At 43.4% G+C, this 13,689-nt stretch overlaps 1 protein-coding gene across 3 annotated transcripts in view; it reads left to right on the plus strand.

Moving 5' to 3' along the window:
- Positions 1–12,852, plus strand: part of Cht10 (Chitinase 10) — a 29,949-nt gene extending 17,097 nt beyond the window's left edge. For all 3 annotated transcript variants that reach the window (XM_067764216.1, XM_067764218.1, XM_067764217.1), the window contains exons 2-8: positions 957–1,156; positions 4,780–8,493; positions 8,561–8,746; positions 8,806–9,085; positions 9,161–10,555; positions 10,698–10,932; positions 10,991–12,852. In XM_067764216.1, the coding sequence (XP_067620317.1) occupies positions 1,118–1,156; positions 4,780–8,493; positions 8,561–8,746; positions 8,806–9,085; positions 9,161–10,555; positions 10,698–10,932; positions 10,991–12,374 (7,233 nt within the window). In that variant the 5' untranslated portion in view covers positions 957–1,117 and the 3' untranslated portion in view covers positions 12,375–12,852. The remainder of the gene's footprint in view (positions 1–956; positions 1,157–4,779; positions 8,494–8,560; positions 8,747–8,805; positions 9,086–9,160; positions 10,556–10,697; positions 10,933–10,990) is intronic.
- The last annotated feature ends 837 nt before the right edge of the window (positions 12,853–13,689 follow it).

The following is a 13,689-nucleotide window of genomic DNA, read 5'->3' on the forward strand; positions in this document are numbered from 1 at the left end:
TCTTCAGTACTCGCCCTCGCCGACTCCTAGAGGCCCATGCATCTTTCGAAGAACTTTTCCCTCGAACACTTCCAGAGTCGACTCATATGATGTTGTCATGATCCATGCTTCTTCACTATAAAGCTGGACGCATACGATAACTGACTTGTAGAGAATGATCTTCGTTTCCCAATAAAGGACTTTACTTTTCAGTTGCCTTCTCAGTCCAAAATAGAATTTGTTGGCAAGAGTGATTCTTCAATGGATTTTTAGACTTACGCTGTTATTTGTGTTCCCAAATTACCGAAGTCCTTCACTATTTCGTAATTATGACCGCCACAGTGACGCAAAGACGCAAATGAGCTTACTCTTTGCTTGATCACAACAGGTACTTCGTTTTGTTCTCATTCATACTCCATTAAATGCACGATCTTATTTAAGTTCTGCAGCTAATATAGTTTGCTCCAGCATTAAACAAAGCCCACACCGTGACTTCAAATCGCGCTACCCTTTTCATGGATACTGCCTCGTAATGCCCTATTGTTCTTCTGCCTTGCTCCTACCATTGTGTATCTTGAAAGGAGGTATTGTCGGTAGTTGCCTTTACTAAGTCATCGCTAATCTGAACATTCCAATTACGTACCTTCAAGTCATACACCTTAAAACGCTGGCCACGGTCATCGTCAGAAAATAGAGATCTCATCCGCGGCTTGTAGTGGAGTTTTTCATTGGCATACGTTTTTATGTGGAGAGTTATAAGCCTAGCGCACAACCCGGGTATGCGATTTGGAATTCAATCACCTTTTTTTGGATAATTACTACTGGCATGGCTAACGCAGTTACATTCTAAGCCACCCTAACCTGCTGGGGGATTTCTACATACATATATGTATTGATAAATATGCAACCAAATAAATAAAAATACGTTTTGTTTTTTTGGTAAAAATAATAGCGACTATTTTTTCTTTCTCTTTAAGACAAGAGCGTGAATAAATACTACACAGTTAAACGATAGCTTGATGTAAACAAAAGGAAAAACAGAAGCTGAAAGGAGGCGTGCGTGTAAAATCGGAACTGTTGGCTCTTGAAGATTGAAAAGTGCAAGGGAAATAAGAAAGGTGCTGGAAAGAACTTGAAAATGAGAGTTGTGAGCTGTGGTGCGGCAGTTAATCTGTTGGTAAGTTCTGATGATTAATATTATGAGCTCCTCAAATTTGGCATTGAGGCAGATTATGAATGACAGCTTCTAATTAATATGGGTTTGAATTGTGTTCCTACTTTAACAAATGCAGAATTTCCACTGAATCAGGATTACTTAATAGCCACGCTGTTGATGATACAGACAGCATTTGTGAGGATGGTGAGAGTTCACTGGTGGTTACCTAATTGACTCGTTCTTATCTCGTTGTGAGTAACTCGCTTGCTGAGCTTTTAGGGCAGATACAACAGCGTTTTCTTTTCTGTCGGGCTTACATACATATATCTAACTCTTGAGTCTGGCTTCGCTGCTTCGTGGTACCTGACATCAATTGAGAGTACCTCTCAGATCAGGCCGTATAGTGGTTTTCTCTCCCTTCATTTGCTATCAAACATGTGGTGACATGAATACTTTCTTGACCGAAGATTTCAACAATTCGCATAACATGACTTGACAAGCGTAGCCTTTGTGCTTTTATTCGCCCTTTTATATCCATATGGGCGTGAAATTCATACAGCCCATCATCAAACCTCCTTCGGTATACACCGTTTTCATAATGGACAGGACCATTAATCTTTCGGGTAGCTTTTCTCTCGAATACACTAAGGGACAACTTTTCTTCTCTCGAGAACGTCCATGACTGCTAGTCATAAATCCGGACAAGTGTTATGAAATAATAATACAGCTGGGTTTTTTTTTTTTTGAGATAGAACTTTACTGACTGTAGTGGTTCCCGCTGTTAATTCGGGTCAGCAGATAGACAAAGCCCTTCACAGTTAGGGCATCGATTCTTTCATCGCCGTCCATATCTGGGAATGATGGGAAGTGTTCACTCCATAACGTTAGAATGCTCTGTACGTCGGTTATTAAGTCGCCGTTACACTTCATCTAAGCCAAAAGGCCGAGAAGCGAGGAGGTGCAAAGATCTGCACTAGTATGCATAAGTGGAGCCATCCACACAACGCCAACGGAGGCTATGAATGTAATACTGAACCTACTACCCATAGATATAGTAGGCATAAAATGTGCAGCATGTGCAGCTATTAGGCTGAGGAAACTGACCACATCGTCTCACTGCAACCATACTGAAATTCTCGACAGATTCTGCATACCAGAATGGACAGATTTCTGCAACCCACATACCAGCTTTAACAAGGGATACGAGATACTAATCCCTGAGAGGGAACAGTGGGTGGATGACAAAGATTGGCCCCCTAACAGCATTCAGATCTACACAGATGGATCTAAACTGGATAACAAGGTCGGATGGGTGTCTGTTCGGAACGATTGAACATACAAAGATCGTTTCGCCTTCCTGATCACTGTAGCGTATTTCAGGCCGAGCTTGCGGCCATACAAGACGCTGTGCACTGCCTTAGGCAGAAGGCAGTCTCTCAGAAGGACATTTATATTTTCTCAGACAGTCAAGCAGCAGTGAAAACCCTTGACTCTATCACAACTAATTCTGAATCTGTAGTAGGCTGTCGCAGATCACTTAACGTAATGGCTGAACAGTTTACTCTGCATCTGGTATGGCTTTCGGTACATAGGGGCATACTAGGTAATGAGATGGCGGATTAGCTTGCAAGAAAGGGTACCTCCCTTCCACTTTCGCCATCCTGGAAGAAGTTGGGCATGCCGCTCTCCACCTGCAAGCTCAAGATAAGGGAGGATCTACTGATGGAAGCGGAAGCCAGGTGGAAGCATCATGATAGATGCCACACGGCAAAACTCACATGGCCGGAATGGTATGAGAAGAGATCGGGAGAGCTTCTCACCCTCCGTAAGAGGGATTCTTTCCTTAGTTGTAGGTCTTCTCGCTGGTCAAGTTTGTATTTGACCGCATGCGGAAAGGATTGGCGCTCCTTTTGATGATTATTGTAGAAGCTGCGTCAACGACGAAGAGCCTGAAACTGTTAGGCATCTACTCTGTGACGGTCCAGCGCTCGGTAGAAGAAAGCAACGTTTTATGGGCAAGATGTTTCTCGTAGATCTGACTGATACAGCTGAAGTCAATACACGACGCTTAGTTAGCTTCACAAACTCAACGAAGTGGTTTGATTAGGAGAGTAGGAACAAATCCGTGTGGTTTCACAATGGGCCTATAAAGGCCTAGGTGTGCCGCTCCGATGCCACTTAAACCTAACCTAACCTAAGTCGCCACTGTCATTGGGGATTTATTTCATCGGCCAGCATCTCCAGCTTTTTTAAGTGTCCTGACAGGCAGTGCGCTTATTATTCAAGGTGCGAGACTGTTCCTCATACCAGTTAGTTTTTCAGATGGGCTACATTGTTAGGTTTAAAATTGCTTTCAGCACAAGCAGGTGTGAAAGTCGAGTGCAGTAATCATCAACTGATTGTTTTAGGAAAAAATAATCTACGGAAAAGTTTCCTTGTACCATTGCGCGTGCTTTCTTCGCCGCGAAGTGGCGTGTACGTATTTTGGCTGACACAATGGATACAGGGACTGTGCCAGCCAATTTAAACGACGTGATCAATTTGGTGTCGTGTTCTTTGATCAGAAGACAGCCAAGTAAATTGATACATATTTTTATGTTGAAACCTGATAGTAGATGTGTCCATATTTCCAGCCGCTCAACCCGTTGAGGATGTAACATCGTGTGGGCCAAACTTTTCAGCTATAGAAAATCCCCTTCCTTGCCCACGCTGTCGTTAAACTCGCCAAGCACGATTTGGAAGTCATGGAAGGACACAAGAGGTCTTTTCTATTATCTCAAAGAAACAACAACAAAAACAACGGACTCCCATGTCCTAATTAGCTAGCAACTAGCTTCAACTTCTCGTTTTGATGATTCAGGGGCGCCCAAATTAACAACAAACGTGGTTGACAACTGTTTCATACCAAAGCAGATGTATTGGCAAAGATTTCTTTTAAATGGACGGTAAGTCAAAAAGGGTTTAAATGGCAGGAGATAGGTTTTGAGGATAAGATCCTCATAACAAGAATTTATAAGCCAGGATCTCACGATTTCGTACTTTTCTCTGCTCATAGATAATCTACTAGTGGAGACTGCAAAGCATATTTTCTATTATGTAATAATAGTTCTAGGACCCAACATAGTTGGAGCATAGGTAATACGCGGAAAAATATAATGACACCAGCATGAGCAGCTGTAATAGGTCCGATGGGCTGAATAGATATCTTGGTAAAAAACCCAAAAGAGATAAGAATCTTCCGAAAACTTTTCATGTCGGAGTCAGAAAGTGAGGTGTCGGCCGCCTGGTGGAATTGGGGGACGCCATAGGTAATACTTTAGTGCAGAAGCCCCGAAAAGGCTGCGTTGAAGAGAACGGCTCCTGCTTTAATTAAAAAGATTTTCTTCCAGTCTAACCTAAAAAAAAAAGTCAACGGTCGTCTTAATACGGTTTCCGTTAAATAACTAAATTAAATTGCTTGAACAATCTTTATGTCGAGGTTTTCATGTAAGATGATGTACTAATAAATTAATCGGAGTTGTCAATCTCTGACCTGCACAGATGGTAAATCTTTGCCCTTATTTTCACTTTCCGTTTAAGGCTTTCTCCATATTACCTAACTTAAATATACTTAGCTAAATCCTATATCTCTGTTCTCTTCACAGCTAATCTGCACCTTGAACATACGCACATGGGCGCACATTCGTATCGAAGCACCCGAGGTGCATACCGTCGAACCAGTTTCCCATGCGCCAATCACCTTTGTGCGCTCAGCAGTTGAAAGTATCCCCGCCGTGGATCAAACTATGTTAGTGCTAAGCCGTTTTACGGCACGTCCCTCATTTGGTGATGTCTTTCTACCACTGCGCAGTGCCGTTGAAAGCATCCCATCTATTAATCTGCATTCACTCAGTGAGTTGAATGATTTATTCGGAAGACGATCGTTTGTACGGGACTCAGTTGAAGCACTACCATCCAATAATGAAGATTATGATGATGTCGATTCGGAATCGGTTACGAATGCTGATTTAGTACGCAGCACAGTTGATGCTAATGCTGAACCTCAGGAAGTTGAGATGGATACTGAAGTAGAGACATTTTCTGCAGCAGCAGATCCCTGGATCGTGACCGATAAATATGCCGCCTTTACTGCGCCTGAGGATAAATATCTCCCACAGCCATATCGCGCTGATTCGCCATATCAACAGCTGTTGAATCCTGTCGAGATGGAGCATTTCGATCAACAGGATGATGTAGAGTTTCTGCGCGAGCAATTCGGTTATGGCGCGTTAACTCATAGCCAAAATGGTGATATAGGTGAATATTACGGGGCACCTACGCATTTGAAATCAGCCACCACACCTGCACATAAAAACTACAATATTTCACCGAAAGTTCTATGTCATATCACTAATTGGGCTTTCTATCGTAAGGCCGATGCCAAATTCGTGCCAGAGAACTTGGATCCCAGGCTGTGTACTAGCATAATTTATTCTTTCGCATCGTTGGATCCAGATCATTTGAATATCAAAGAGTTCGATCCATGGGTTGATGTGGAAAACCAGTATTACAGCCGTGTTGTGCAGTCCGGTGTGCCTGTATTGATTGCGATGGGTGGTTGGACCGACTCTGCCGGGGACAAATATTCACGACTTGCAAGTGATGAGATAAAACGTAAAATTTTCGCATCAAATTTGGTTGGCTTCCTAAAACGTAACCAATTCTCTGGTCTACATTTGGACTGGAATTATCCAAAATGTTGGCAAAGCGACTGCTCGAAAGGCCCTGCGAGCGATAAGCCTAACTTTACGAAGCTGCTGCGTGAAATACGCAATGAATTCGATCGCGTAAACAAGCATATGCAGCTTGGTGTTGCATTATCCGGTTATAAAGAAATCATAGCTGAGGCCTATCAACTTGCTGAGATATCGAAAATTGTCGATTACATGACAGTCATGACCTATGATTACCACGGCGCTTGGGAAGGACGCACAGGTCATGTAAGTCCGCTCTACGGGCGCAAAGGTGACCGCTATCCACAATACAATACCGATTTTGCAATGCAACTTTTGGTGAAATCTGGCGCTAAACGTGAAAAGCTTATAATGGGTATACCGTTTTATGGACAATCTTTCACACTTGAACGCGCCAGCACCACTTTGGTGGGTGAGGGTGTAACTAGTTCGGCACCTGGCGAACCCGGCGAATTCACAAAACAACCCGGCATGTTAGCTTACTATGAAATTTGTCAGCGCATACGCAAGGACAAATGGCTAACTGGACGTGATATTGATCGTAAATCGGGCCCATATGCAATGCTACGCAATCAATGGGTGGGCTACGATGATCCAGCCTCGGCAGAAGCAAAGTCGCGTTATGCTGCTAATAATGGTTTTGGTGGCATTGCAGCGTGGACTGTTGATTTAGATGATTTCCAGAACCGCTGCTGCAGCGAAGCATTTCCTTTACTGAAAGCAATTAATCGTGCGCTGGGTTTACTTAACACTGAGCCACCAAAGCGTGGAAATTGTCAACGTCCACCTTCAGTTGTAACGCCGTTGCCACCCGTCATGACGACCATAAGTAGTGATGGTTCAGGTGACCAAACGGTTACACCACAGCATGATCACTCAACAATCAGTACGCCGTTCTCAACGTCAACTTGGTGGCCAACAAGTAGTTCGACATCTACAACCCCCTGGTGGATAACAACGTCTACTACAAGACGACCAACAACACCTGCAAGCACACGGCCTACGAAACCGCCAACCACACCACAACCCAATCGACCGGCACATACTACAATACCCACCCCCGCGGTTGTGCGTCCCGTGGTGCAAGCATCAAACTGTGTGCCTGGACAATTCTATGCTGATCGTATGAATTGCAATGCTTATTATCATTGCATAGCAGTTGGAGAGCTGCATCAGCAATTCTGCCCGGGTGGTCTACATTGGAATGATAAAAGTAAAAATTGTGATTGGCCGGCATCAGCGCAATGTTCGAGGAGAAACAAACCCATTGCCACACCAAACACGGTTCCAACATTTCCTACAAAATCGTCCGTTACAGCCACAAAAAGTCCAACTACCACAAAACGACCATCAAAACCTCAACGTCCAACCGCGCGTTGTAACGAAGGTGAATATTACACGCACAAGAATTGTGATCAATATTACATATGTGTGAATGGCGCTTTGATACCTAACGCCTGTGGTGGTGATTTGCATTGGGATGGTATACGTCAGACTTGTGATTGGCCTGAAAACGTACAGTGTGTCACTACCAGACAATATTTGCGTATTGTGAAATCCCAAGCTTTGCGTTCGGGTAATCCAGTGGCATTGCGTGCATCAAATCCCAATGATCCATGCAATGGTGAGGAGCGCGTACCCTATCCTGGCGACTGTTCGAAGTATCTTTTCTGCCTTTGGAATCGCTTGCAAGGCGCTGATTGTCCACCTGGATTACATTTCAATGAGGCAATAGGTAGCTGCGATTGGCCGGAAGCAGCAAAATGCACACAAGAACCAGGTGGCGGTGTAGTTGGTGGTGTTGAACCGGGAGATAATGAGATTCCACAAGGAAATACTGGCGTTATAAAACCAAAACCTACTAAACGTCCAGCACCTACATCTACAACGACGACGGCGCGTCCACAGCGTCCCACTTATCCTACTGATAGACCAGTTCTGGTGCCACTTGATGGTTACTACAAGGTAGTTTGTTACTTCACGAACTGGGCTTGGTATCGCAAGGGCGTCGGACGCTATACTCCTGATGATATCAACACCGATTTATGTACGCATATAGTTTATGGTTTCGCTGTGCTTGATTATTCAAATTTGATACTACGTACTCACGACTCTTGGGCAGATATCGACAATAACTTCTATACCCGTGTCACTAGCTTGCGCAGTAAGGGCGTAAAAGCGAGTCTCGCTTTGGGTGGTTGGAATGATTCACAAGGAGATAAATATAGTCGACTTGTAAGAAGTCCCACGGCCAGGGCACGTTTTGTAAAGCATGCAATCGAGTTTTTGGAGAAATATGAATTTGAAGGTCTTGATTTGGATTGGGAATACCCTGTATGTTGGCAGACGGACTGCAGCAAAGGTGTACCTGATGAGAAAACAGCGTTTACGGCGCTGGTACGTGAGCTCTCCGCTGAGTTTAAGCCACGCGGTCTACTGCTCTCTACAGCAGTGTCGCCGAGTAAAATGATAATCGATGCCGGCTATGATGTGCCTCAGCTAGCGAGTTACTTTGACTGGATTGCCGTGATGACATATGATTTTCATGGTCAGTGGGACAAAAAGACTGGACATGTTGCGCCATTATTTTATCATCCTGATGATGCCATCGACTATTTCAATGCTGTGAGTAATAACTGTGAGGTATAACTTTAAAACAGAACAATGGTTCTAGATTCATTTTTTCTAATAGAATTTCTCATTGAACTATTGGATTGAGAAGGGAGCCCCAGCACGTAAGATAGTTATGGGAATGCCGCTGTATGGCCAATCATTTACGCTTGAGAATGCTAATAACAATGGCCTTAATGCGAAAGCGCCTGGGCCTGGCAAGGCGGGCGAGTTCACACGTGCTGCAGGATTTTTGGCGTATTACGAGGTCTGCAATTTTAATAAAAGTAGAGATCTGAACTACATTTTAATTTTATTCTCTCATAGATTTGCGATCGCATAAGAAACGATGGCTGGGAGGTCATACAAGATCCCCGGGGGCGTATGGGACCATATGCGCGCAAAGGTACGCAATGGGTGTCGTTCGATGATCCGGCTATGATACGAAAGAAGTCACAAATGGTGCGCGCTCTAAATCTGGGAGGTGCTATGGTTTGGGCTTTGGATTTGGATGATTTTCGCAATCGTTGTGGTGAAGGTGTTCATCCACTATTGACACAAATTCACGATGTGCTCAAAGATCCGCCTAAGTCTTATGAAGAGTTGCGTAAGTTAACTGTTACTCAATCGATATAGGATAAAATTTTTCTAGCAAATATTTTCATCTCCCACAAAATTTTAGCTGGTCTAACTGGCATCGAAGAAAACGTACTCACTATGCAAGTGGAATCGGGCGACGACTGGAATAGCATAGAAGGCGGAGCTGCGTCAGTCGAAATTGAGGCCGGTGTGGCTGAGGCAAATGTTATTGATCCGAATGGCGATGCGGAAGCAGTATTATCATCTGAGGAGTACTCTGAACAAATAGGACCTGGCACAATAATTGGCACGCATACAGCGCATGAATCAGCTGCTGCTGAGTTCAAGGTTGTCTGCTATTTCACCAACTGGGCTTGGTATCGCCAGAGCCGTGGTAAATTCTTACCCGAGGACATAGATGCCGAACTGTGCACACATATTGTTTACGGTTTTGCTGTACTCAATCGCGAAAAGCTCACAATACAACCGCATGACTCTTGGGCTGATCTGGATAATAAATTTTATGAACGCGTTGTGGCGTTACGCAGTAAGGGCGTAAAGGTCACTGTCGCGATAGGCGGTTGGAATGACTCAGCTGGTGATAAGTATCCACGTTTGGTACGCAATGCTGCAGCGAGAGCGCGTTTTATAAGCCACGTTGTAGAGTTCATACAAAAGTATGGTTTTGATGGTCTCGATATAGATTGGGAATACCCAGTTTGTTGGCAAGTGGACTGCAAGAAGGGTACACCGGATGAAAAGGAGGGGTTCACAGCGCTCGTACGTGAACTCTCACAAGCATTCAGGCCACAAGGGCTACTCTTGTCGTCAGCCGTATCGCCTAATAAGAAGGTCATCGACGTCGGTTACGATGTGCAGTCGCTATCTCGCTACTTAGATTGGATCGCTGTTATGGCCTATGACTTCCACGGACAATGGGATAAAAAAACTGGACATGTAGCACCCATGTATGATCATCCCGCCGGCACAGAGACGTTCAATGTAAATTTCTCCATAAACTATTGGTTACAAAAGGGTGCTGATCGTCAGAAGATCGTTATGGGTATGCCAATGTATGGGCAGTCGTTCTCGTTGGCGCAAGCTTCTGCACATGATTTGAACGCACCAACATATGGTGGTGGCGAAGCTGGTGATGCAACTCGTGCGCGTGGTTTTCTTGCCTACTATGAAATTTGCTCCTTTATTCAGAAGCGTGGTTGGACTGTGGTGCGTGATGCTCGCGGGCGTATGGGGCCATATGCCTTCTACCGCGATCAATGGGTTTCCTTCGATGATACTACGATGATTCGGCATAAAAGTGAATATGTACGTGCAATGGGATTGGGCGGCGCTATGATTTGGGCCTTAGACCTGGATGACTTTAAAAATGTTTGTGGATGCGAGTCCTATCCTCTGCTGAAAACAATTAACCGCGTTCTAAGAAATTATCCAGGTCCACACCCGAAGTGCGTGCTGGAACAAAAGCAGAATTCTATGAGTAAGTGTATGACCGAAAGTCGCTGTCCTAATTAACGGAACTTTAGTGATTACAACATCAATTAAGTTTTCGTTCAGAAATTTATCCGGCCTCTTCTGAATTATCTTAGTTAGCTCTCTTAACCCAAATTTTACGATTTCAGTTGCCTCAGATAATGGGCCGTCGCTAGCATACACTGTGAAGCCGAAACCGTATGAAACTCCTCGTCCCACTTATGCCAGTTATTACACTGAAGCGTTACAACAATCGGAAGTAGCTGCATTGGAACAATTCGGAGCAGAGGAATTAAAACCTTGTAATAATCGAAACTTTGTTCCACACGAGAAAGACTGCAACAAATACTATGTTTGTCAATTTGATAAGCTTATCGAACAAAGGTAGTGCAATCTTTATCCATAACATCGCTTTAAATCTTTTGTGCTTTCACATTTTTAGGTGCCCCAATGGCCTTTACTGGAATGAGTTCTATTGTGATTGGCCACAGAACACAAAATGTTCTATACGCGAAGTGTCAAGCACTAAACGACCTGTACTCCAGCATACGAAACCCTTAGCCACAAAACGTCCACTGAGCCCACAACCGACAAAACCAACTAAAAAGCCTGCACAGTTGCCTAACAAAAAGCCTAACGCACATCCAAAGCCACCCACGCTGCCCCCAATTTTGGGTAGTGCCGATTATAAAGTTGTTTGCTATTTCACCAACTGGGCTTGGTATCGTCCGAGTGAAGGCAAGTATGTGCCTGAAGATATTGACGAAAACCTTTGCACGCATATAGTTTATGGCTTTGCGGTACTCAATAGCAACTCGCTTACCATACGCACGCATGATTCCTGGGCTGATATTGATAATAAGTTTTATGAACGTGTGGCAGCCTACAAGAAGAAGGGCATACGTGTGACGCTAGCCATTGGCGGCTGGAATGATTCCTTGGGTAGCAAGTATGCGCGCTTGGTACTAGATCCAGAAGCACGTGCGCGCTTCATACAGAGTGTCCTGGCATTCGTGGAAAAATATGGTTTTGAAGGTTTAGATTTAGATTGGGAGTATCCAGTATGTTGGCAAGTTGATTGTAAGAAGGGCTCCCCTGCAGAAAAGCAAGGATTTGCGTCATTAGTGCGTGAACTTTCTGAAGCCTTCAAGCCGTACGGTTATCTACTTTCCGCTGCTGTTTCACCCAGTAAAATGGTTATCGATGCTGGATATGATGTACCTAAATTGGCGCGATATTTTGATTGGATTGCTGTTATGACCTATGATTTTCATGGCCATTGGGATAAGCAGACAGGTCATGTGGCGCCGCTATACTATGTTGATGGTGATATAAATAAATATTTCAATGGCAACTACAGCGTCAATTACTGGTTGCAAAAGGGTACACCACGTGAGAAGCTGATTATGGGCATGCCACTCTATGGTCAGTCTTTCACTTTAACGGATGTGAAGCAATGTGGACTCAACTCCAAATCAACAGGCCCCGGAGAGGCGGGCGCATTTACACGTGCCGCTGGTTTCCTAGCTTACTATGAAATATGTGAGAAAATTAATAATGGCGGCTGGACGGTAGAGCGTGATGTGAAAGGTCGCATCGGCCCATATGCCTATAATGGCAATCAATGGGTTTCATATGATGATGTTTCTGATATACGTCGCAAAGCCCAGTTTGTAAAAAGTTACAGTCTCGGAGGTGGTATGGTTTGGGCTTTAGATTTAGACGATTTCCGTGGCCGTTGTGGTTGTGGTAAGCATCCGCTCCTGCGAACTCTTACCCAAGAGCTTAGGGGTATACCGGGACAGAAAGCGCATGATTGCACCTAAACTGCCTTAGAAAAATATGATTTTGATTTAAATATGTATATTCCTTGTAGTGCCACTAACTTTAAATAGAAAAAATGATAAATTCATCAAATCGAAATTAAAAGCACATTTGATTTGTTAGAAATCTGTTTTGACGATTTCTTAATTCAAATCGACTATTTGCAAACGATTAGCTTTTCAAAAAATGTATACTTAGTTTAAATAATAATCGAAAATATAATTTATTTAGCACTATTAGCCATATTTCGATAAGTATAAGTTTAAAATTGAATAATATAATTTTTTTATGGTTTTAAATAAGAATAAACGATTTTAATAACATGTAAGAATGTGATTTATATTTATTATTATTATTATTTATTAACAGATTAAATAAATTAATAAGTTAACATTAGACGAGCATTAGCAGCCAGGGCTATCAGCTCTAAGGAATATGTAATATACTTATATTTGGTAGATTGGTTGGTATACATACATACATATTTTTGTTTTTATTTACTTTTTTTTCTCTCTATAACTAGTTCTCAGACTCGGGCTCGGATGTGTTTGATAAAGTTGTACATACAGGTTATATTATCTTTTGACGGATTTCTTAAAAGCTCTGTCCAGTTCCTTCTGAGGTAATGATTTCTGATGTCGATCAAAGCAGGACAGCCAATAAAAATATATTTATTTCTGCATCGGCGCAGTATACCGCAGACCCTATACTTGTCATTAGTTTGAATCAATCAGCACATTTTCCGAAAATTGCATATCACTCCCAGAAACATTGCGGATTAAATCAAGAAAAACTTTACCATAAAGCAGTGCTCGTGGAATTCGAGCCATCAAAAGCTTTTGACACAATCAAACATGTCACGCTAGTTAAGGATGTAGAGGAATCATCTCTCCCCCTGCCTCCGAGTCAAATAAGTGTATATCACCGTTTAATCCGCACACCGTCGGTGAACCCTGGTTTCTAACTCATGCGGAAAAGGAAAACAAATTGTCCAGGTAAACCAGCGGTACTCTGGTTAAACTTCGCTCTGAATAATTTACAAGCTTACCCCTAACTTGTACAGAACCACCCCCGCTGTTGTTGTTGTTGTAGCGATAAGGTTGCTCCCCGAAGGCTTTGGGGAGTGTTATCGATGTAATGGTCCTTTGTCGTATACAGATCCGGTACGCTCCGCTACCACAGCACCATTAAGGTGCTAGCCCGACCATCTCGGGATCGATTTATGTGGCCACATTAAACCTTCAGGCCATTCCCTCCCTCCACACCTCCAAGTTCCATGAGGAGCTTGGGGTCGCCAGAGCCTCGTCTGTTAGTGAA

This window comes from Eurosta solidaginis, chromosome 2, assembly GCF_040869045.1.
Source record: "Eurosta solidaginis isolate ZX-2024a chromosome 2, ASM4086904v1, whole genome shotgun sequence".
Classification (NCBI taxonomy): domain Eukaryota; kingdom Metazoa; phylum Arthropoda; class Insecta; order Diptera; family Tephritidae; genus Eurosta; species Eurosta solidaginis.